Source organism: Pristiophorus japonicus, chromosome 5 (assembly GCF_044704955.1).
Source record: "Pristiophorus japonicus isolate sPriJap1 chromosome 5, sPriJap1.hap1, whole genome shotgun sequence".
Taxonomy (NCBI): Eukaryota; Metazoa; Chordata; class Chondrichthyes; family Pristiophoridae; genus Pristiophorus; species Pristiophorus japonicus.
Window position 1 is genome coordinate 103,669,659 of NC_091981.1, and position 23,789 is coordinate 103,693,447.

A 23,789-nucleotide genomic window follows, 5' to 3' on the forward strand; every position below is an offset into this window, starting at 1 on the left:
AAGTTGCGCTTGTCCCAAAATTTCGTTCAAAGCTCGGCGATGACAGAACGACTCGACTCTTTTTATCCATTTCATATTTTTTTTTACTGAATTTCAACATCACACTGAATACCACTCTGCTCTCATCTTTCCACTTTTCTTAGACTGCTTTCAAATGGAATCATGGGCATTATTAGGAATCGGATCCAGATTGTTTAGTGGGAACTTTTGTCCATCTTCGTCCCAATTCGAAAGCATTACCTTTGAATATTACTTTGCTTAAAAAGATGCAATAATCTGGTCAACTATATTCAAAATTGCGCAATTTTAACAATCGCTCTTTCTTATATTCGGTTGTAAGTAGTATAAAGGTTGTCTATTTAGTATAGACAAACTATGTATCAATTTGTATATTAAAAATCAGATTAGAAGACATTGAAGGGGCTGCGTTGCATAACGAATTGTGTATTAATTTTGAAATTTTTTATATTTAATTGTTTATAGTTAATATTGATGTAACGTGTGCCTTTATACGAGGCTTGTACCCACTCATTTGGTGGTAAATATTTGGTTCAGACAAGAAGGCGAGACCATGTTTATTCAAGCACCGTTTAATGATTCTGATTTTTGTTTTCCTACAGAGATTCCATTCAAAGTATACATGTTTGGAACGAATATATATATTTTAAATAGATTGCACCTTAAACCTTTAACATCGGTTATTATTTAACAACACATACACAGATTACAAAGCAAACTTGCGATTGACCGATATCACACCGAATATGGACCCACAATGTATTCAGTCGACGATGCAGTTCGGTTTTCTTTTATTACATTTGGTTATGAGATATTTTTATTTTATAATTTAAACAGCACACATGTATAAGACAACTGATACAACACACTTAAAGAAACACGTTACATCATTCAGTAATACATGGTTTCTTTGAAATCTTTAGCAAGTATGTATTTAATGCCACTAATCAAAAAGTAATAATGCAATTTCCCCTTTCTAATACGACTTTTTTGTTTTTACAGCATAGTCTTTAAGCACAGTGTGAAAGAATTCCATTCGCCTCAAACGTAAACCGTCATTTAGGTAGTTTTCACTATTTTCGTATTATAAAGTCGCACCTCCTTAAAAAACATACATCAGAATATATTTTACATTTTTACTCCCATATTATGGTATTGTTATAAGAAGTGCGAAAAGTCAAAACTCCCAGAACACTCTCTGTCTAGAAACGAATTTTAAATTAAAACATTTAGGTAGTTTCCATAGACGTGCAAGATGTCCACTATTGTGGATTAGGTAGTTGCAGATCATTGCTATGTGAAAACAGAGAACTTCTTTATTCTGTTAATCGAACGCTACATCTCTGAACTAAGAGATACACTCAGAGAACAATTAAGAACGCATATAGAAAATAATAAAAACAAAGAATTGAACAGAAATAAATTATTTTACTCGTCGAGTTAGCTTTCTGTCAGTGTTTGCATTACATTGTAGACTGGCTCAAATATTTGATTTCTGATTGGGCTGGAAATGAGCATTTATTATCATCACATTTTTATTCTGTGAATAGTAAGCAGAAATACTTTAAAATGTATGAAGAAGACACGTTAGCAGAGGTAAAATAAGTTTGAGAAATAGCTCAGTGCATGAGATCTATCTTATATCATATAGTGGTATAGTGAGGTTTACATTACGTCAATTACAACAATAGTTACATTTTGTTTCCTCGGCTAAGATTGTCTCTTTCGTTCTACTATTGGGAGACCCAGAATCCGAGTCCAATTCCCTTCAATTTACTAATGCTCAACAACGGTTCCGAATTTCATTCCCTTTCATTTTATGACTGCAAAAGAGAATCTCAATCCAACTAGGGAAAACAAGCATTCCAAATTTTGTGACGACTGCAGAAAAAGGTTCTAAATCCATCGCTTTCACTTTATTAACAAAAGCATGGATTCTGAACCCAAGTCCTACTTTATTTTTAATACTGCCGATAAAGATTCTGTTTGTTTGACTGAAACCAAATCAGGGAATTTTGAATTCTAAAGGCATGATTTCGGAAGAGGATATTAATACATATAGGTAGTATTATGAGTGCTAATGCACAGCATCTCTGTAACAGTCCACTATTGTGGTTAGGTAGTCAAATGTCATCGTTAGCGGTTAAAGAACAACTTTGTATATTAGCACAGTTCAAGATTCAGCTGAGAATCTCATTCCTGTTTTTCCTCGGTTGTGGTGCTAGAACTCCCAGCTTTGGTTTCCTTTTTCCATTTCATCCTCCTGTTCTGGAACCAGATTTTGATCTGTCTCTCGGTGAGACATAGAGCGTGAGCTATTTCGATCCGCCGCCTGCGAGTCAGGTAGCGGTTAAAGTGAAATTCTTTCTCCAGTTCCAGCGTTTGGTAACGCGTGTAAGTCTGACGTCCTCGCTTTCTGTCCGGACCTGAGAAGGAAAGAAAAACACCAACCATTAAAGCTGCTATACAAATAAAATTTAATAAATGCAGAATACATTTGGTCAACCCATATTGCTCTTTCTAAATTTCCTCCACTCTTCCATAACATGAAATTGTCTGTGGTTGAGCAGAATATTCAGAGGCTAAGGTGCAAATGAACATTTGGGATCGCAGCGGGATTTTTTTCTGGCAACATATTTAAAGGTTATGGATATTTCCCAAGGTTCAGTGGAAGTCACTGTGTGTCTTTAACTATTTACGTATAAACAAGTGGGGACATCCAACGCTAATTCACCCAAGATAAAGGCCACCAGTGCTAACATTTCAGACACAGAGATGGCAGATAACTAAAATCTTAGCCTGCATGTATGTTTTTAAAAATGTGTTAGATTCTAAAGCCAGCAATAGAAACCCCTATATCCACTCTGATGGTAGAGCTCCTGTATTATGTTACTAAATTGGTGCGTCTTAAATACGAACCTACATCTGTAAGGAGCGGAAGCTTTGCAAGGGCCCAAGGATCTTTCTTGAGGTGAAAACAATAAAACAATGTATTCGATTCCACCACCGTACATTATCTGTAAACATACGTTAAACCTGGAATATATCATTCTACATTTACTCAATAATATACGGCTTTCCCGCGTATTTGTAAAAAAATTCTTATTTGATGTTGAAAAGTGTGTAAACAAGCAATATGTGAGTTGCTGTTAACTTTAAAGGAGCGGAAGTCGAGTGCTTTTACGAGGATTGTACTGATTAATTGTGCAATAAAAGTTTTATGATTGCTATCTGCATACAATGCCACATGCGTTTGAGGAACTGTTCCTTAGCTATCATTAAAACTCTTAACTACTTTCAGGATGTACTGGCGCTCATCCTAACTGGCCATTTGCACGTCTCTCATAGCTATGTTACATTTATGTCCCATACCTGCATTCCTCATCCAGGGGTAAATCCGGAAATTGCTCTCTGCTTGAGGGTGCACGTTTGTCTGATCCAATTTTTCGCAACCCTGTTTGCTCAGATCGCTGCAAAGCACTGGAATGTTCTGGTCTAAGGCAGAGCAGCGCAGGTTGTAGGTTTCGGAATTTAGGTTATAACCTGTGTTGTACATGGAAGGGCCGTGATAGATTGCGCTGTTAACATTGTACAGCCCGGCCATCGGGGCTGGGAACGCGCTGGCGCCCGCTCCATAGCTCGATCTCTGTGAGTTGGTAGCAAAGGCGCAAGAAGTTGCTTCTGTAAAGCCACTCGCGTTCTGGAAAACGGATGTCCCCGCCGTATATTTGGGAAAAAGAGCATTCACATAATACGACGAACTCATAATTTTGTCTGGTGATTTGTTGGCCAAGACTCTTCAGTGTCGGTTTTACGAGATAGCGTGATATATGGCAGCATTACAACCCCGATTTACACCAAACACCCATTTTCCTTCGGCCCGACTTATTTCAATTCACGTGACCCGACCATGTGATCCAGTCACCCAATAGCATTCCGCATCACAGGTGGTAAATATCATGTTATCCGACTATTTCCAAAATAAAATTGTGCAAGAGTCATTAAAAATGTTTGCAACATTATTAATATAGATAGATTGTGGAACTTAAAAAGGAGGTAGCATAACTACTACTTAACAAGCCAATACCCACATGTATGTGAAGGTTTTAGGAGTGCAGGTATGTTTCCAACATTTTTGAAAATAAAATGTGTGATTAATTTGCAAGTGTTGTAATGAAACGTTTACTTGGACATAAAGGGGAGACACTTTGGTTTTACATAATAGAAATACGCTTGTCTCATGTATGGAACTCGATGGTCACATTGGATTAATATTAAGGATCATTCTACACTTTGCGTTACAAGGGAAACGTTTAAATGGTTTCAATCAAAAGAAAGGAGCACTTTCATTGTTTCTTCCCTTCCCTGTGCAATTGTTTGCTGTCTTGCAGTAACGTGAAAACACTGTACAACACTGGAAACTGTAGCCTAATTGAATTAATGGTCAATATATATCTAATCATTCGATTATAAAATAATCTGTGTGGTTTTACTGAGGACTATAGACACAAGATATAAACTGCGTCACGCTGCAGAGGGGGCGTGTGGGGTGGGGGTGACATCACTGTGAAGCCAGCTCCTGCTATAAACTCTCGGGTATTTTTAACATTCAAGCGTGTTTGTCTATTGATTTGCTGAAATGCACAATTTCACTTTGGAGACAACCACGGTTCCTCTCACGGGTTTCAGTGAAACAGCTATTTTGTGGACACCTCTTGGAGTTGCTAAGTAATCTGACTAGAACCCCACAGGGGATTTACCCCGGCATCATTTCCTCCTTCTGTTTTACAACTTTTTTTTCTCACTCCCAATCCTCTCGTTAGATCACAGAACTTGTCTCCGAAGCCGTTGTCCGCAATTTCCTTGCAAATTTTCCAGTTGCTCTACTTAGGCTTTTGATTCCTTTCCAGCGGAACAGTTGCTTTTATGTACAACATTAATAGGAGTATATTTGTCGGCGTTGTACGTAGACAAGAAATCCAAGCTCACTGTATATATAACAGATATACAGTCTTACAACGATGCACCTGAAAGTACAGGATAATTATAAAATCTATGTTTCTACATTTCCGTCTGAGATCCTTTAGGAAACATCTTCTCTAATATTCGAAAATGTTATTTTCTTTTGATCTCTGCAGTCTACTCTGGCAAGTCACAATCCTTGTGCTAAGCAGACAGGCTTTGCACCAGCGGGGATGTTGTATCAGGAGGTTATTGCACGTCATTGGTCCCTCGCTCGTTAAAGAACAATCTTTGTTTGATATCCTTCTGGCTTATAAAACTGTCTGTAATCTCTATGTTTCCTGTACATTCCTAAAACGAAACGGCGCGCTAAGTAAATGTTCAGGGAAGCGCTTGAGAGCGCGCTCAGTATTCTAAACTTTTCCTACATACAAATATATCCGAGGTCGAGCTGTCAAAGATTTTACCAGAGCGACTGGGTAACAGAACAAGGTTAAGAGTTGAAATAAAATTTAAATCATGAAAATCCATAGCGCGGCTGGGCCGAGCAGAAATGACCAATATATAATACGAACTTTTTTAAAAGGTCGAAAGGTTCCTCCCGGAAAATAGGTTTACCGCTACAGATTGCTCTTTGACTGAAATGAATAGAAATCCGACGAAAACTTGAGAAATAAAAATCAAAGGAAGGGGAGAGTGGAGTATAATGCATGCAATGTAATTTAACGGATTAGCAGCAAAGTCAGCATTTCATTCATGTATTCCTAGCCCAATAATATCAAAAGAACGCTGTTAACTTAAGTCAAATGCTCGCCAAGAACACCGACGCTCCGCCAAACATTCTAAATTCCATTTCATAATAATATGAAACAGATGAGTTGAAAAACGTTATCTTCTCTTCTATTTTGCTCTTTATTTCGCCATTTCCCAGGGCTGTAAGCTTCCTCGCACAGCTGTCCTGCGATCAATGCAACTGCACGGTCCCAGTTACACATGTTTCTAAATACAATACAGATTATAACATTTTATGCAACATTTTAATTACGCATGCATTCCATTATCACATTAAATAATATTTTACGAATAAATCACTGACACTAGAGCACACGGGTTAGTTAACTACAATCCCAAATGCTTACGTTCTTTTATTACCAGGAATCTAAGAAAGTATTGATCACAGCATCGTATTAACAGGTCGAACTGAAGAAAGTACAGAAGCAAAGAAAACGAAACACATATATAACACGAATGAATACGTTGTTGTGATTGTGACTTCAAATGTTACCGTATATTTTTGAAACCGAATACAATTTAATAATTATTTGTACATATGGCTGCTCTGTAAATCATGCTGTTGTTACAAACCGAAGAGTTTAGATATTTCTGCTCATCGCGAGCGGAGACCAAGGATTATTGATATCACTGAAAAAAATCTGATAAATATTCAGTTACACAAATTTCACAATTGTTTAGATAGATAGATAGATAGATAGATAGATAGATAGATAGATAGATAGATCGATAGAAATACAGATTTACTATATTGCAACGTTATGATTTGCAGAAATTTTAAATTATAATGTAGATTTGGTAAGGTCCGAAGCCTGAGTTTCTTCTATATTTCCAGATACGGCTATAAGTCCAATTATGTTTTATTTTATATGCTATTCTAACAGATTGTTAAAATGTTATTGTAAACTGCTTACAAGCATATGAAAAGAATTTGAGCAACATTAAGATTAGGTTGCGCAGTAACAGATCATACTGAAAGTGCAGCTGGGAGCTTATACTTCAATAGACAAAGTAGCAAAGAGCACAGTGATCACAGCATATATTTGAAATGCGATTGAAGAATAATGTAGATCATTCCTGTCAGCATATCTTGAAATACATATATATGAATTTCGTTACACGCCAATTGCTGTGGTTTGGAATCTATTGTATGGCTGTAAAAGTTCCCCATTCCTTCTGTGCAGTTTATGAAAGGAAATATAAGCTCGATTTATGTATTTCTAAATGTTGGTTTTGTATTGTGTTGTGACAAGAAGTGCACAGATTTTTATATAATATATATATTGTATACATCGCGCTGGAGTTTGTAAAGAACATTAATGAAACCGAGCATTGTTGTTTTGTGATATATATCGTGAAATCATTAACATTGCCGTGATGTCAAGTGTTTGAATGATCTCAGAGGTTTTGAATCCAATACACTGTGTGTTAGTACGGTGAAGAACCCACCTGTTCTAGTTCCAAAAGGTAAAAGCTATTACTATTACTAAAAAGGAATTGCACGATTTTGACTTTCTGAAGTATGAGGAAACTTAGGTGACGTTATTTAAATATACCAGTCACACTGTTACAAAAAGAACATCCTTTGGGTTGGACTGTCGCTTTAATTCAGTCCAATACCAATATGGGGGAGGTTTTGCAGACTCATTCCAGTGACAAAAATAATACATATATGCTGCAGTTTGACCCAACAAGAACATATTTTATGTGGGTCCCTTTATATAAAAAAAGACATGTATTCTCCCAACTGATTTCCTTTGTTACCATTATAACATTTGACCTAGTTATTAATGTTACGAAATTTCTAAAAGTTACCATAGAGTGAAGTACATTCAACATGTATTTCACGATATACCATTATTAACGCTATCCACTTACCTATCCATTATCTATCTATCTTTAAAAGTATTTAATTTTTGTCGTACTGTAACATGCATGTCGTTCTCTCTGTTGACGTGTCTACATAAACTAAAAATAATCACCTATTTACAGATCCATCGTTTCTGTGTATTTATATATATATATATATATATATATATGAGATTATATATAATTCCATGAATGTTACTTTCTAACTAATCTAAGTATCCTATTTACTGTGTACATAGACGTGTTTTTAAAATAATTTTAAAATAACAACATTATGAAGCCTATTCATAAAGTATACAGAATAACTAATTACATTAAGTTACTTTTCCTACCTCAAGGTAACGTCATTTTTAACATTTGATTCTTACTGAAATCCCTGGAGAATTTCAAGATAAACAAATGTACGTGCACATTATTTAGGTATGTGAGTGCACGCATATGTGTGTGTGGATGTGCATACGTATTCATGCACGTAGGTTTATATATACATGGTTGTTTTTATGTACGGATGGATATATAACAGGTCACGTCATTCCGCTTTCAGATACTCACAACTTCTAATCGCTTTCCCCTGTTCCACGCAGCACAGTACACTGAGGAACAAAGTGGAAGATAATCAATTTAAATCGTGTTATTGTACATTAAAAATAAAACACTAAAATACAAATGGATTTCGAAACCCTGGGTCAAGTGGAATTAATCTGTCCACAAATGAGTTGATGGATTCAAAATGAATATACTCCATCGACCTCAGTCCTTTTTTACAAGTGTCATTTGTGGTAGATGTTTTCATCCTATTTACAACCTACTGTATAAATAAATCCCAGTTTATAGCAGTTATTGCGCTTTTTGGCAGCTTGGCGGCACTCTTTTTAAATTCTTCTGTGGATTAATACTGCCATCTCCTGGCTATAAAGGAAAACTGCAACGAGGAAATTGCTGTCAGAGAATTCACAGAAAACATTTTGTAAGTGCACAGAAACTAATATCTATATATTTTTGACCGTGTATTTTCTTATACATACCAAATTTATTTGCAAATAGTGTTAACCACGCTTCAAAATAACTAAAGATCTGTTATTTTTCCACTAGACGCAATAAATTAGTAAAGAGATATTTGAGGGGCCCACGTTAGAGACGAGACTACTAAAGGTCGTTATTTCCGCAGACCCTTTTGTCTAGGCATCCAGACAAAACAAATGGATGGCCTTCTCTGGAAAAATACTGATTGTAGCTGGACAGTTGTAAACTCATTAAAACCCGAATTCCAGACGGCTTGCCAGTGCCAGACCCTTCATTTTATTGCAAGTCTCCCCGATTAGTCTTTGAAGTTCCATCTGCAACAACAGAGGGCGTCACAACATTATAACCCTCCAGACTGAACACGAAAAAATGATAGTTCAATTTAGCAATTGGTTTAATATTATAATAAAAACTATTTTAATAATTGTACTCCAATTCCAGTGTTTGCTGCCAGATACAGACGAATACTCCAAATGTAAGATTGTCAGTGTCGTGTTTATGTACTTCGCCCCTTAACCTCTAGCGTTTTACACCCCATAAACGCTTACAGCAGTCATTTTCTTTTATTGCGGTACACCACTCTGAATTTTACTAACGACAGCCACTGCCAAGACTTGCAACTACTCCGGCCTCTCTGTCTAGTTTCCAAATCACTTGAATCCCACTAAATCTATCCAAACTGTCTTCGGGGTCTTAAAAAGTTACTAGGGATCTTACAGTTGGAAAGGAAGTTGCATAAATGGCCAAGCCGTGCACAATTTTTTGTTAGCGGTAAGACGCCTTAGACTAATTTAAGTTTCTTTGCTTCCTAAGGATCTGACTCTTTTGTGTTGCCTAGTTAAAGAAATGGCGGCAGGGTTTGGTGCCAGTGCGATTTTAAAAAAAATTACCTCTTTATATGATGAAATCCGAACAATTTTGAAGCTCTTTACACGGACAAGCAACTCAAGCTCAGTCATTTCCACTTTCAGCAGAAGTACTGCATTATTGAATAAGAAACCCACAACAAATCATATCAATAACCAACGGCCTTGGCGCATGGCCAGGCGACAGATAGAAGTTGTTCGTGTACAGTTTTGCACGTTCTCGAGTTAATTGGTGATAACTGGGCGTTAAGCTCAAATGTATTCATAATCTTTCAGATCCGCTTCCAAGACATAGTTGTTACATCGCAGTTTATATTTTCTTCTCTTTTTCAGAAACCCCAACCTCAGTCTAATTTTAGTTGCTCACTAAATATGGTGTCATATCAGCTAAGGTGATAACAGGCGTGCAATCCAATCTATGAGTTACGTTTTGACTATCAAAATTTGGGGGGAAATCCATTAGCTGTCGCTACATTTTGCAAAACTGTAAGTATTGATATTAACGACGAAATGTTAAAATATTAGTAAAGATATTGGATTATTTTCAGGAAAGTGACGAACTTTATTCCGTTTATTTCATTAACTCGCTGCTGTTCGTCTGAAAATTTACGTTTTGATTCGCCTCTTTCAAATATTATATATCTCTAAAGGAATTGTAGTTTATATTTTGAAAATATTGCAGTTGATATGACGAATTTTGAAAATTCTGAAATGATAGTGGAATAAATAAAATCTAATCATGGACAGAGTTCCATGCGAGATGTTTGCATATATTGAGATCCAGAAAGAGAAAGCATATTTTATATGTAGTGAAACATATATTTTATTAGACAACAAATAAAATTACACTTCATTACAAACAGTATAGTTTGGTCAATATGACACGAGGTATTCATTTCAAACGTGTACACAAGTATAAATGTGTTAGCTCTACAGGTCTAAAGACAACCCCCATTTAAAACACATTAATGGTATACGTTATTTCTATTGCACCCAGATATTTTCCTTATATTGTACACATTACATTTATTGACAATATTGTTTGCTTATTTATTCCATCGCATAAATGCGTCAAAACAATATTACGGGTGACATTTACACACAAAACATAGGTAGTTACTAGTTATACATGTAGGTAGTTTTAAACCATATCTTATACTTTTCTTTGCACCACAACACCGATAAATACAAACTGTCTGAGAACTTCATTCGTGCTTTTATCACAACAGACAAGAGTATCGTGTAGCATTATGCTTAGCGCTGCTCTTTGAAATAAAACTTATATTAGCATTCTATGCAATTCAGTTTCATATAATTTCTGAAGAACAACACAATCGTCATGCACCCTGGGCAAGGCCGTTGCTCAGTCTCACAAAGGCAGCATAAAGCCCGGAGTTCCTACAAGTTAATTCACAGTGAAAATAATACAATATATGTTCCAAGTTCACCACGAAAATAACATTTCATATGCACTACGCAGCCTGTTATCTTTATATTAAACATCCTGAGTTAAATTGAGATTTTTCTTTTGTTTGTTTACACGATCTTTACTCAGACACCGCCCAAGCACAGAGGCCCAGTCACAGAGATAATCACCACAACAGACACAGATTCAAGTATATAGGCAGCCTCGTTTGCTGCATGTAAAACAAGTAAATATTAAACTAATACAGTATTACTGAATTACTGTCCACACAGAATAGTGGTGGATTAAGAGAAGGTAGTTTTCATGTAAAGTAAGGTAGATTCCGTAGCCACAGACTTAACCTTGCCGTAAATGTCTCCCTCTTTGGTTCCCGACTAATAAGAGTATCAGTCTTTTTTTTTTCCCACGATATGTAGTCCAGAACTGGCATAGGAATATTTTGTGCTAATGGCATGACAAAATGTTCTCATAGTCTTTCTGAAGCAGGGCCTATTTCGATTGTAATTGTGAATTTAGTCCTTTCCTTTCCTCAATAATATTCTCATTCGTGTCACCGGTCGTCTTTAGGTCGTTCCTTGTTGATTTTTTTCATCTTCATCCTTCTATTCTGAAACCAGATTTTAACTTGCCGTTCGGTAAGGTTAAGGACCCTCGCGACCTCATATCTGCGGTCTCTTGTGAGGTACATATTAAACAAGAATTCCTTTTCCAGCTCCAACGTCTGATGTTTGGTGTAAGGGCAGCGTTTTTTTCTGGTAGACCTTGCATGCAGCCAGTTGGCGGAAGGGTTATCTGAAAATATAAAGGAAACACATTTAATAATTTTGCCTTCTCATGTTAGTCTAATATTGTAACATTCTCGGAATGAAAACACCTTAACAGATAAACGAGGGCGAAGGAGCACTGGATGAATTAGGCCGGTTGCTACACTTTTATGTGTGTTTGCACAGAGTATTAAACTATTATACGATTCGTCTTGTCCAATGAACAAACTCAATGAAGACTTCAAAAACGAGTTAGAAAACTGTAATATTGTGGCGCTCTGTTAATCAGATACAATAATCTAAAGCAAAATGTTGCCTGTTTGTGGTGTATATTACGTGCATTTTATTTGTTATCCATTAGTCTTATCTCCACCACATATGCTTGTATCAGATGCACTTGAATTACAGAGTCAGTAATTACTGAATATCTCCCCTTTCCCTTCTATAATGAGTTCGATATATGCACAATTTCTGTCCATATCTGTGCCTAAAATATATAGCATAAACCTAGAACAAATGTCTCAAATCCATTTTTAGCTATATAATATAAAACAATTACACAGAATTAAACAGATCTGTGGATTTTTATTTCGCTATGTAATGAAGAGAAAGGCAGGAATATAAAATAGTTCGAATTTCTAATCCTTAGCTAGAAAAGTAATACAAAAAATGGGGTTTCCACACTTACTTGGATCCATATGTAGCTTATCTGCGTTTGTCTCAAGCTCTCCATTATTTTCAGAAAAGGAAACCTCGCTCATACGTTTGTCGCCAGGAGAAGTTCCACAAGTATATTCTGAGAGAGCTAACGTGTGTGTTTCAAACGTGGTGCAGTCACTCCTACGGGCAGCTACAGGCTCAGGTTTGATGCCGTAGTGTCTACTGGAAGGTAACCCGGGGAAGGACAGGGTCCCCGGCATGGGATCGAGCCACGAACGCATGTACCTACCATCAGACGCGGCGGCAATGGGAGCCTGGTGCATGTATGGGTGATAAACAGTGGGCATATTGGCAGAGCTTTGAGCATGAACCGGGCTCCAGGAGGTACTGAACACTGTGGCTTTAGACTGGAAGTTGCACGGGGAGAAGTCGGGGTGCTCAGCTAGGGCTGCCTGCCTGGAAGACTGAGCCAATGGACCCGACGCGTATCTGGACGACAGCAGATCCTCGTTCTCGTGCATTATAAGGGAATCGACATAATAATTGCTGATAGTCCCTGATGTCGACATTCTCGGCAATGACACAGCAAGCACCTCTGAAAATATGAAAGAGCAGATTTCAATGTAACAACTTATCGCCGGGACAAGTACAGTCTGCTAATATGGTGCAGACGCACTTCCACGCCATTGGATAATTTACTCACGTGATTCAAAAACAACAATAAAATATAAATCAATCCGCAGCTTGTAACAGGGTCAATCTTTTATAGTCATAATTTTATATAGCAACTCCATATGTTTTTTTATGCAAAAGGATATAATCACCTCTATATATGGAAGCTGATTTCTTTGTTGCCAGCTGAGATGTGAAAAGGTATTCCGTTGCAGTTCTTTTTTTAGGGGACTATTTTATATCATAATCAATCTTCCCATCAGATGCTCGTTTTTTTTAACGAACACCTTATAATCGTTAACCTTCACATAAAAGATTATGGAAAGAGTGAAACTATAAACTGCAGAAAAAACAACGAAGAAAGAGTTTGGACAGCTATTTATTATTCATACTTAGTAAAACTAAAATTAAAAGCGCATTCTTTAACAAATAAAAATCGTTAACGAAGTTTTAAAGGGTACATCTGAGAAGTGGCGTGTGTACCTGCAGTTGCTAAAGATCTTTCATTTTTAAAATGAGGCGCACATAAAACACACTGTGACAATCTCCGTTTTACAACAGTTTGAGCAATAAAACTGCATGTTAGCAAACTATAGCCATTCCAAAAATGCTCTTTACCTACAATAAACCAGAATTAATTACAAATTCCACATTCAACGTGTTATTTTGGTTTACAGATTCAGATATACGGATAAAATGAATTTCTTCGGGAATCGAGAAGTTCCAACATCTCTCTCTTCAATTCGTGGACTTTTTGCTTCATTCACTCAGTGCCGGATTCTGTGGAAATCGGAAAGCTTCCCCGCACATACGGCATTCGGAAACCCAATCTGTTATATGGTTAAGATACGGTCCTTTCAATAGCAAATAAAAGCAAACGATTAGATATTATAAACAGACCTAAAACATAAGAGTCGTGTTTCAATGGAGTTAAAGAGTATAATCGGCATATTAAACATTGTATGTGCAACTAAGTGCTATGCCTCAAAAACCTAGTAGGCCTCTATCTGCCCCTCACACAAGCTGTCGATATAAATATATGAGTGTAGCGATGAACAATTTTACTTAGTTATATTAAAATCAACAAATAGGATGTAAGTCAGAAGGCTAGTATCACTGTTTGATCCAGTTTTAAAGTAAATTAACTTGTAGTACCTTTTTTGTAAAATGAATAAAACCCCAGAAACAATCCATAACGTCCATCAGTGATTTTTCTTGTTGCCATTTTTCTCTTAGAATAATTTATCATGCTATTTTAACATGTAATGTTTTATTATACGTGTAAGGTTCAGACGTCAGTGCGTTTGTTTATATAGATCCAGTGCAAAGGTTTCACAGACACACCGATAATGTTACAGTGTGTTATGTTTCATTGGGCTACTCTTTTAAAACATATTTTGATGTATGCAGTATCTGAAAATCTGAAAGAGAATTGACAGTAGTCATTCTAATCAAATTAATTTTACCCCAGTTTAGAAAATGCTTGGAACTTTAAAGATAAATTATTTGGTAGCTGGTTCACATGTAAGTTTGCAACTGTGTTATTTTAATGCCAATTTATATTTCTTTGTTGTTTTTTAATAATCTATATATGGAGGTATTTTGTTTATTTCTGCTACAGAAAAACAAATCTTCGGTGTATCTCGACGCTAGCAACAGCGTAAAATTGCAACGCCTATCTTCAAAATTATCATAGAATACTTGAGCTTTTGCGTGGATCAAATAACAGAAAAATACCCATTAAACAAAGACAATTATCAGATCCCACATTAGACCAACGTGCTGTCGCCGTCGTGTTGAATCGTTTGCTCCCCTCATCATCTGCTGCCTTTTCTAAGCCCGCAGTTTAAAACCTTACATTTAACTGAAATGTAACTTTCATTTTTCGGTGTTTGGGTTCTCTTTACCCGAATCTTTCTTTATAGGTCTCTGCATTCCCCATTGTTTTTTTTTTTGGGGGGGGGGGGGTTGATTCACCCTGTCGCCTGTACGCCAGCATTGAGTATCTGGTCAGCGGAGTGTTACAGCGACACTGGCGGAGTGCTGAGGCCTAGCGCAGAATCGCGAACCATTCAAGTCCAGTGTTGAGTCTCAGCAAAAAAACGTTTTGTGTTTCCTGTGCAGATGGCTTGGAATTAGGATTCAAATGTTACTCTGAAACTACACTTCGCTTAAAAGAGCTGTTCCTTTAATTGAAATTACGGGGTTTTTTTGCCAAGAAAATATGTATAAACAAACAACCATTAAAAAGCCTGGAAGAATTTAACTACAATCTTGAAATGTGTCGCGTCTTGCTGTGATACCTAAAGATTTATAGTTTTGCACGAAATGCTTGATTTTAATTGATATAGTTGAATTAGTTAGAAATAGCATAGTGAATTCTCAATGTCAAATTAATCACTTTCCCCCCCTAAAATGATAGTTACGAATTTTGGTGACTTGCCCGGTTTACATTTTCAGTTTAGAATTTTGTTTGAATGTTCCACAGGAAGTTGGTGTGTTATTTGCAAGTTGCAGCTTTCTGGCTAGGAAATGAAACATTAAACAGAAAATAATCTTTTACGTGCGTGGATGCAATTCACCAAAGGTCTCAAAAGAAATTATTTTCATTCAAAATCGGCACAGATGATTCAGCAACATTCAGAAGTACAATAATATATCCATGCCAAATTTAAGACACATATATGGGGAGCGGCATGTATCCTGTTTTCATTGTATAGCAAGGCGAGTGCAACAAGGATAAAACGAAACTGCTTTTTGGTTGCTGTTTTGAGTTGGTCGTATTTTTTAACTTGGGAATTATGTTTGTTACAAATAAATAACAAAATATTTTATTAATTCGTGCAACTTTTACAGCAGTTGAGCGTACCGTAAAAAGTACAGTACTCATTCATTCACAAACCGTGTTTAATACTTTCCGGGATTCACCCAGCCAGCAGCTATTCATTGAATACACCTTGTAGCCAGAAACACTTTGCAAAAAATGTCACAATTAAAAGTTTAGAAATATTACAATACTGGGTTAAAACTGGGTGATAAAAGTTTCAAGGCAGAAAATACCTCAGGACTGTGAAATGTTTGTCTTTCTAATTCCATTATTTGGAATAAAGTATAATGCTGACGCCTTTATTTCCGTTCAGATAACATCTATGTGAAGTTGCAAAGCCAATTCGTGGGCATGCAGAATGCAGAGACGACAGCGTGTTGAAAGAGTTTTCACCGTTTGCGAGTCTAATTACCGTATATTGTATAATTTGGCAAAGATTTTAAAGATATATATATAACGTAAAATAAGACTAACCAAATCCTCGAGACGTCTGCACAAGAGGCTTCAAGACTGACCGCGTCGATCTCGTGGCCGCACTCAAGGGCTTAGTTTCAGAAAAGTCATGAATATAATCTCTAACAACAAGCGTTATATTGGAGTGTTGCTTGTTTACGAAAGATTGAAGCATCTTTTAGTTTATCCACACCAGTCCAAAATGTAATACTCAATTTAAAACTGTGCAGATAGACCGCATGCTCGGCATTTTAAAAACCACCCTAAAATTTAACATTAAAAAGAGAACTACAAAACTACTGTGGCTTCAGTTTTTTTTAAGTATAAATCATATAAGGGTTGGGAGAAGATTGCGAGCAACGCGCAAATAATAACATTCGAGGTGTAAACAAAATGATTTTCAAGCTTTTTTTTACCATTACATTTATCAAAACAAGATAAGGAGGAAATGCATGCACCTCGCATAGTCGAAGCACATTTGAATTGAGACCGATTATTCTTTTAATGATTTTGCCGAAATAAAATCATTTGCGCAATTTACTCAGAAACGTAATATTTGAAGAAATATCCCCAATATTTTGCCAAAGTATTTTATGTAAAAACTCAGCAAATTAAAGGAAAGGCCGTTAACTAAGAGGCTGTGCTGGAGTGCATTTTAAACAGGGCCTGTCTGTTAACAGAAGTGATGTTTTGAACAGCACAAACTTGACTGCCCCTTTTTTTTGTGGATATTTAAACCACGCCGTGGATAGTTTCAGGTCGTACAATCGGTTTGAGGTAGAATCACCCTTCGATTGTGTAACAACGCACATTTTACGGAAGATATTCTTTTGTATTTCACTAAAGAAAAAAATCAAGATAAATGTTTCTAACTAGCGCAAAATGTCCTTCTACAACACGGTGTACATTTATATACCTAATAAAGTTGGATGATAGAATTTAAATTGTAAATGAGGTTACCTAAATTCTATTTGAGTCAACTATTTGTAGGTTACTTACACAGGTAATTTTAAACTGATTCTATGGACATATGGAAAACTTTGAAAATGCAATCGCTATTACAAGTACATTCTCTTAATTAATCTGCTGTGATCGTTTTACCATGGGAAGGTTACCATTTATATATATATTACATGAAATTAATTTAGTTCTTGTTTCATAAGATAGCATAAAAACTATCCCGTTGCAATGCCAATGTTGTATTAATTGATTCCTGAATTTAAATGGTTTAATTCCAATCGGACGCTCAATTTGAATAACTAGACCAACAGCATAAAGTGCTGTTTGTTTACTTGCTATGCTTAGATTAAAGCTTCTGTTTGTCTCGTCTAAACAGCCAATGTAATGGGACAAGTCTGCTTTCTGTGTTTAGTCTAGTTTCCTGCAGAGGCAGGAGCCACCGACCGAGCAGCGCTTCCACTATACTCCGCCGAGGTCGCTGTTTCCAAGACAAAACAAATTTACGTGCCCAGGCGCCATGTAATGATCATAACCGAGGCCTTGTGCCTTTCAAGTAATTTCTTTGTCTTGCACATGGTAGAATACATATGCTTAAAACGCGTATCCTAAATCACTTGGTGCAGTCCTTTTTTATTTCCGATTTTCACTCGGAATTATAAGATCAGCTGTGTGCAGAATGCATTAAAGAAATATCCTGTAAAGGCGATGTTAACATGACGATGAAATATTTATCACTAACAAAGACGAAATCTGCAATGCATCGATTACACCGCTGTGCAGATGAAATTGCAGTCATCTGTAGTAGGATAGTGACGACCAACATCAATGTTTTCAAGTAATAATTCAACATCACATATATACTGAGAGGAAATCTAAAATTGCTCATATTTAATTTAAACGTGAACTTGATCCTTCTTAGGAAAAATAAACAAATCTAATGTAAAACATCACACTGATGAACTCCCAATTGACAACAACGTTAGAAAAGCATGGCTCAGTGCTAGCTTACAAAGTATAGAAGGCACTCTGTTCTTTAAAAATGATTTCACAAAGTTGTATTAATTTTGAAAAAAAATTGTCTAAGAAACATTTGCCATTTCTTTTTATAAAACATTGTTATTCCTTTCATAAAACGTGCCATTTTACTGTTGGCCATATCAAAGCAAAACCTTTTACTTTTTCGTGGTTATTGAGTAACTGCGGTTTCTTTCAAAACCAGCGACAGAACTCACTGGCGAAGACGATAACTGCAGTAATTCAGACAGTTTCGTGTTGTAGAGATAGACTTGAGCCCCAACAACATGAAACTACCTAAATCACACATCAGTTCTATCTCAGTTCTTTAGATTCCTATCACCGTACACACGTAGGGATAATCTAAATGCACATTCAAACAAACTTACTGAAATAGAAAAGGGCACAATCATCACGCTTCTCGTCACAACCTCACATGCAGTTTACCAACACCGAAAGGCGCTCCTTTAAGGTATAATATTGTGCGTCCCTGAAATCATTTCCCAAATAATTCAGCTTTTGCGTTCCAGGCCGAATTTGTATTCAAATGAATAGATTGAATTGCAAACTCAGCGCGAGGATAATTGTTAGTTCCCCACTAAATATGGCGGGTTCTTCATTATCTCTGTGCAGGATTTCACGCGATCTGAATGCATGTCAGTCATTCCAGTAATGATAAGCCATAGCAACTTGTCTGCACTGCAATAATCACGAGTTCAAGGTTTGTCCGAAGAAAAGAACTAGTCAGATGACATAGTCTATAGAGATGTATTTTCTTTTTCTCCTCTCCCCACAAAAAGTAGACGATACAGTAACTTTAACTTTTATTTGCTAACAGCACTGTTTGCATTTTAAAATATACTAAAATACAAGGCTGTTAGAAATAGCCTCTTACCTATTAATTTAAAATATAGGCCAATAGGCCTTAGCATTCGTTTTTCTTACAGACCTCACCTTCATTGTAAATGCCTCCAGAGGTCTTATCTGCTGGCTTTTTTCAATTCCTCACAATCTTCTGATTTTTGCCGATTAAAAGATCTGTAGTGTATCGTGCTCACAGAAAATCAATTTCCTACATCCGAGCGGTGCTCTGCTTCCTCTGTCTTCGTGGCTGTTCGCTCAACTGAAACCACTCGTCCAAGACAGCAACAACCCAGATATACTAGCAAGTCATAAAACTCAACAAAAGCCGACAAACGTTACAGCACCATTGCTATATAGCCCAGACAAATTACGACCGTCTAGGTAATATTTAAATAGATTGCAACGGTAATTGCCAGTCTTTAAACCCACCATTCCTGCTGTAAACTTCCTCAACAGATAAGGTAAGAAAAAAAACCCGAACACAAATTGAAGTAAAAACAATATACATGTACCTATCTCAAAGGACTCCGACGAAATACGTTTTATTCATCTTTCATGAAAACACAAGTTTTTGTTAACGTACACAGTGCAGCAGCAATAGGACTGAGCATAATCTGAGTCCTGCAGTAAGAGTATTTCATCTTTTCAAACTCAAATGAATCAAGTCTATTTGTTTTCTTCTAAAAGTGAATCGACGGCAGTGAATAAAAGGTCCGACATTCTACTTTTTTTATGTTTGCAACAATGTTTCACATTTAAATGTGCTCTGGGGCTTCCGTTCATGGTATGTGATATCTTTATGTAACAACACACTTTACAGCATATTCACATTTAACTTCTATCAACATGTCAGCATACGGTAGTTGCTTATTTTGGAACTATTGTAACAGCATGGGTCATCTGTATTTAAACATTACAAAGTTTGATTTACTTAGCTGATAATTGGTAATTAGCACAATTAAAAGATTGTTGACATGTCGTCGTCCCCCCCCCCCCTCCACAGTTGTTTTGAAAAATCATCAAACATGGCGATAATGTCTGTGCATGCCTTGCTTATCAATGGCAACACTTATTATTATAGTTACAGAAACAGACTATCGCCATGAATAAAAACAAAACACGTAAATCGTAAATATCTACAACCAGCACGGGGCTGAGAAGTCAGAGGTAAGTGGAAAAGTTTTTAGTCTTTTAGTAACACTAGCACAACTTCCCGATGTCCCGTTAAAATCGGTAAACCAGTGTTTGTGTTTATCATGTAAAGCTGAAGTTAGCTGTGAGCTCCCGAATCCTGTTCTCACGATTCATTTTCTTCAGTTTCATCCTGCGATTTTGAAACCAGATTTTGACCTGTCTGTCAGTCAGGTGGACACTGCGGCTAATCTCTAGGCGACGCTCTCGAGTCAGGTACATGTTGAAGAGAAACTCTTTCTCCAACTCCAGGGTCTGATGTTTGGTGTAAGGGCATCGTTTTTTTCTGCCACTCTTTGCAGTCAGCCAGTTGGCCCCGTTTTCAGCTTTAACTTCCCCTAGTAAGTAAAGGGGAGAGAAAGAGCGAGAGGACAAGAAAACAGAGAGATAAATAGGGAAAGAGGGGATAAGAAATGCACAGAGAGAAAGAGAAGCAAGAAAGTTTATCATGGTTCGTCATATAATTTTCAATAGTTACCTACGTGTGGCAGGCTGCTGCTTTTTGTCTACCCTTCACAGTGCAGTGTCACTACATATAAAACATCTATAGGTACGCTATTGAATACTTAAAGTGTTAAATCTTCCAATTTTCAAGTTTCTGTTTTGATCCTATTCACTACGCTTTAGTCAATATTGCACCATTGATCTTCTTGTCAGCACGTTATGTTCACATTCATATGGAACGCAAAAATAACATTTTCAATTACTTCATGACTTAAACGGATTTCTGAAATGCAGATCTCCGTGTTGTAAACGGGAGTTGTAGGTGCATTTAAGCGGAAGACAAAATTATTTTGAAATCCCTATTTTGATAATGTTGGATATATTTTTTAAACGATTGTTAAGCTTGTTATGCACTTGGAGTGGCACTGTCTGTTTGGTTTCATTTTATTCTACAAGAATCCCGTTCGTTCTCCTTTTTAGTGTGTTTAAATAATGTCTCCGCTGAAAGATCTTTTTTTGCAATTACCAGTAACCTTCAATATTGTGCTTAGCACCAGTAGGCGTGTCTTCTCCTCTGGTATGATTTTCAACTTTTAAGTTTTCAGCCTTGATTCTCGCCAAGTTTCATGGCAAACAAAATCTGTGTTCAGCTATTTCATTAGTCAGAGGAAATTAGGCAAAGCTTTTCGTTTACGTAAACAAATCCAAATGAAACAGATTGAAATATTCTCCTCTTCGTTGAAATGTTTTAAGATTATTGTCTTTTCAATACCTCATTGTTTCACTTTGGTTGAAATAACTTTATCAAATGTTTTCTTTGGAAGTTCGTTAGAGTTAATATTTCCCAAAGCATGTCAATCTTTCTGTTGTGATTCCTCCATGCAGTTAGACACCTGGATTTTAAACGCAGCAAAAACTAACGACTAAAACTGATTTATAACTTCAAATTTGAACTGTTTTTTTAAAGTTCAGATGAGTAATAATTCTGCACTGGCCATATAGTACCAAACAACCTAAAGTAAAATATGTACAATGTAATCCCTCAGTATTTTTTTAACTTTTCGTTTTTTTTCAAAATATTTTTTCTCGAAAGGCGCGCTAGATCATAAAACATCACTGGGTTCCTTTGAGTATTATTTATTGGCTGTTCTCTGTTTACTTTGGACTCTGTGTGCAAATATGTCCTTCTATGCGGTACACTTAAATAATAGCAGAAAGGATTCGTGGTTTGTAACTTATCTGACAAGTTTAGAATGTGGCTACAATTGACTCCGGAGCGTGGGCTCGTGCTATAAACTAAAGTAGGCATTAATTTTTACAGCATAGCTCACGCCCAAAAATAAAAAGTTCACAAGGTCAGAATTAACCCCCCTTTGTTACGCTTGTCGGCTATACCTGCCACGTCTACCCGTTTCTGAGTGCTGGTTGTATCAATCCCCCTCTGCCTCTTATTTACCTACCTTTTTTTTCTTTCTCAGGAGAGTTTTTGCTGCTTTCTGAAGGGACTGGAGATGACTCTTCGTTGGCTGAAGAAGCCGGAGCTTCTGCTTCTTCTCTTTCCGAACCGCAGGTTAAATGACCCGGGGATGTCCCTTCACTTCCTTTTCTCCCCAACTCAGTCGGGGTCGAAGCTGAAGAAGGGGGTGTTCCGAAACGGATCTGAGATTGGGGCACGAATGGAGAGGCCCCAACCTGGCCCGTGTTGTTGTAATGTGTCTGTTTGGATGTCGGATAGGCTTGGGACAGACGGAAATAGCCGGGGACAGGAACCCCGCCGCTAGTAGTAGTGTCACTATTGGAGCACGATTCTGATGTCAGTCTTGGGAACGTGGAAAGATCTGTTGCTGCTGCGCTTTTGGGACATTTCTCAGAATCATATAAGCAATATGCATTCTCTTCTTTGATATTTTGGGGGAAGGAACATGCTGCTACTTGCTGGGTTGCAGGTTGCTCCATGCGACAGGACCTGGGAGGATCTGTCCAAACCTCCATCCCGCTCATGTAGGGATGAGAAGTCAGGACCATACTCTGAGAGTTGTTCCCGCTGCGTTTGCTCAGAGATGGGAAAAGTCCACAGTTCTGGATGCCGTAAGACAGATCAGAGGCAGGCGGCAGGTACACGCTGTTGTTGGGGTAATAAGTTCCTTCGCCGCCACGGCCCACGCTGATCAGAGAATCTACTAAAAAGGAATTTGCAGCCGGGCTGTCTGAGCATGACATTGTTGTGGGGTAATTTGGCGAAAGCAGAAGATATCCAGTTCAGGCTGACATTTCTTGTGCAAACACGCTGAATATGATTAGAGATACCTCCGCAGCACGACAGGCGGGACGAGCCAATCAAATGTCACAGCTGGACATAAGCCCCTCCTCCACGGTGGGCGACGTCACGAGAACTGCAATAAGGTCACCATATGTATTCGGTAAACTGCAAAAGCGTCTAAATGCATCTTTATTTACTTGGTTCTACTTTGTTAGAATCACGTTCTTCAAAGAAAATAAAAGCGCTGCTCCAATATGTAATGCTGCATCACCACAACTTTCAGCAATAATTAAAGTTGCATACTGCTTCATAGTAACAATCATTTTAATATTTTTAATTATTCACATATGAAGTTGAGAAAAAGGAAAAGTTTTAGTCCTGTTATAATACACTTTTAATCACACGCTAAGATCCACTGGCAGGTACACGCGAGAAAACATAAGTAATCTTGACTTTCACGGGTCTGATTGTGATTACCCAGCTGGCTGCTGCTACAGTTTCACAGTGATCACTTGTAATTTTGATCCACACTGGTGCTTTTCTGATTGTTATTTCTATTACTATTTTGTGACGCGAGGGGTTCAAGAATCACTCCTGAACATACAGCCGCTACATTGCATTTCTGATTTGATGTTTGTAGTCTAGAGTTTAGTAGGTTAATGCAATGTGCTGCAGCTCTATAGGTTAAGTGTAAAAGGTCAGCGACAACAAACTAATAATACAA

At 37.1% G+C, this 23,789-nt stretch overlaps 3 protein-coding genes and 1 long non-coding RNA gene across 4 annotated transcripts; 1 reads left to right on the forward strand and 3 right to left on the reverse strand.

The window, feature by feature from the left end:
• Positions 1 to 1,458: 1,458 nt before the first annotated feature.
• Positions 1,459 to 3,858, reverse strand: LOC139263865 (homeobox protein Hox-A7-like). The gene is given in 3 exon segments (XM_070879922.1): positions 1,459 to 2,444; positions 3,391 to 3,814; positions 3,817 to 3,858. Coding segments are annotated over 3 exon segments (699 nt in total). The 3' UTR covers positions 1,459 to 2,211.
• Positions 3,859 to 4,064: 206 nt separating this feature from the next.
• On the forward strand, positions 4,065 to 14,227 carry LOC139263867 (uncharacterized). The gene is made up of 3 exons (XR_011593236.1): positions 4,065 to 4,136; positions 9,864 to 10,016; positions 13,730 to 14,227. It is a non-coding gene; the product is annotated as an uncharacterized lncRNA (long non-coding RNA).
• LOC139263866 (homeobox protein Hox-A9) lies at positions 10,970 to 13,021 on the reverse strand. The gene is made up of 2 exons (XM_070879923.1): positions 12,409 to 13,021; positions 10,970 to 11,748 (listed from the first exon to the last, which is right to left on the reverse strand). Exons 1-2 carry the CDS (start codon positions 12,947 to 12,949, stop codon positions 11,507 to 11,509), a joined length of 783 nt encoding a protein of 260 aa, XP_070736024.1. The 5' UTR covers positions 12,950 to 13,021; the 3' UTR covers positions 10,970 to 11,506.
• Positions 14,228 to 20,264: 6,037 nt separating the features above from the next.
• On the reverse strand, positions 20,265 to 23,075 carry hoxa10b (homeobox A10b). Its single transcript, XM_070879925.1, has 2 exons — positions 22,266 to 23,075; positions 20,265 to 20,699 (listed from the first exon to the last, which is right to left on the reverse strand). The coding sequence occupies exons 1-2, from the start codon at positions 23,023 to 23,025 to the stop codon at positions 20,425 to 20,427; spliced, it is 1,035 nt and encodes a 344-aa protein (XP_070736026.1). The 5' UTR covers positions 23,026 to 23,075; the 3' UTR covers positions 20,265 to 20,424.
• Positions 23,076 to 23,789: the final 714 nt, after the last annotated feature.

What these genes read in the sequence shown, in the direction of transcription:
- hoxa10b (XM_070879925.1), bottom strand. Translation starts at nt 23,025, where the DNA reads ATGTCATGCTCAGACAGCCCGGCTGCAAATTCCTTTTTAGTAGATTCT. An exon ending in TCCTGAGAAAGAAAAAAAAG is followed by an intron (nt 20,700 to 22,265) that starts GTAGGTAAATAA and finishes TTTACTTACTAG; the next exon opens with GGGAAGTTAAAGCTGAAAAC.
- LOC139263866 (XM_070879923.1), bottom strand. Translation starts at nt 12,949, where the DNA reads ATGTCGACATCAGGGACTATCAGCAATTATTATGTCGATTCCCTTATA. An exon ending in TAAGCTACATATGGATCCAA is followed by an intron (nt 11,749 to 12,408) that starts GTAAGTGTGGAA and finishes TTATATTTTCAG; the next exon opens with ATAACCCTTCCGCCAACTGG.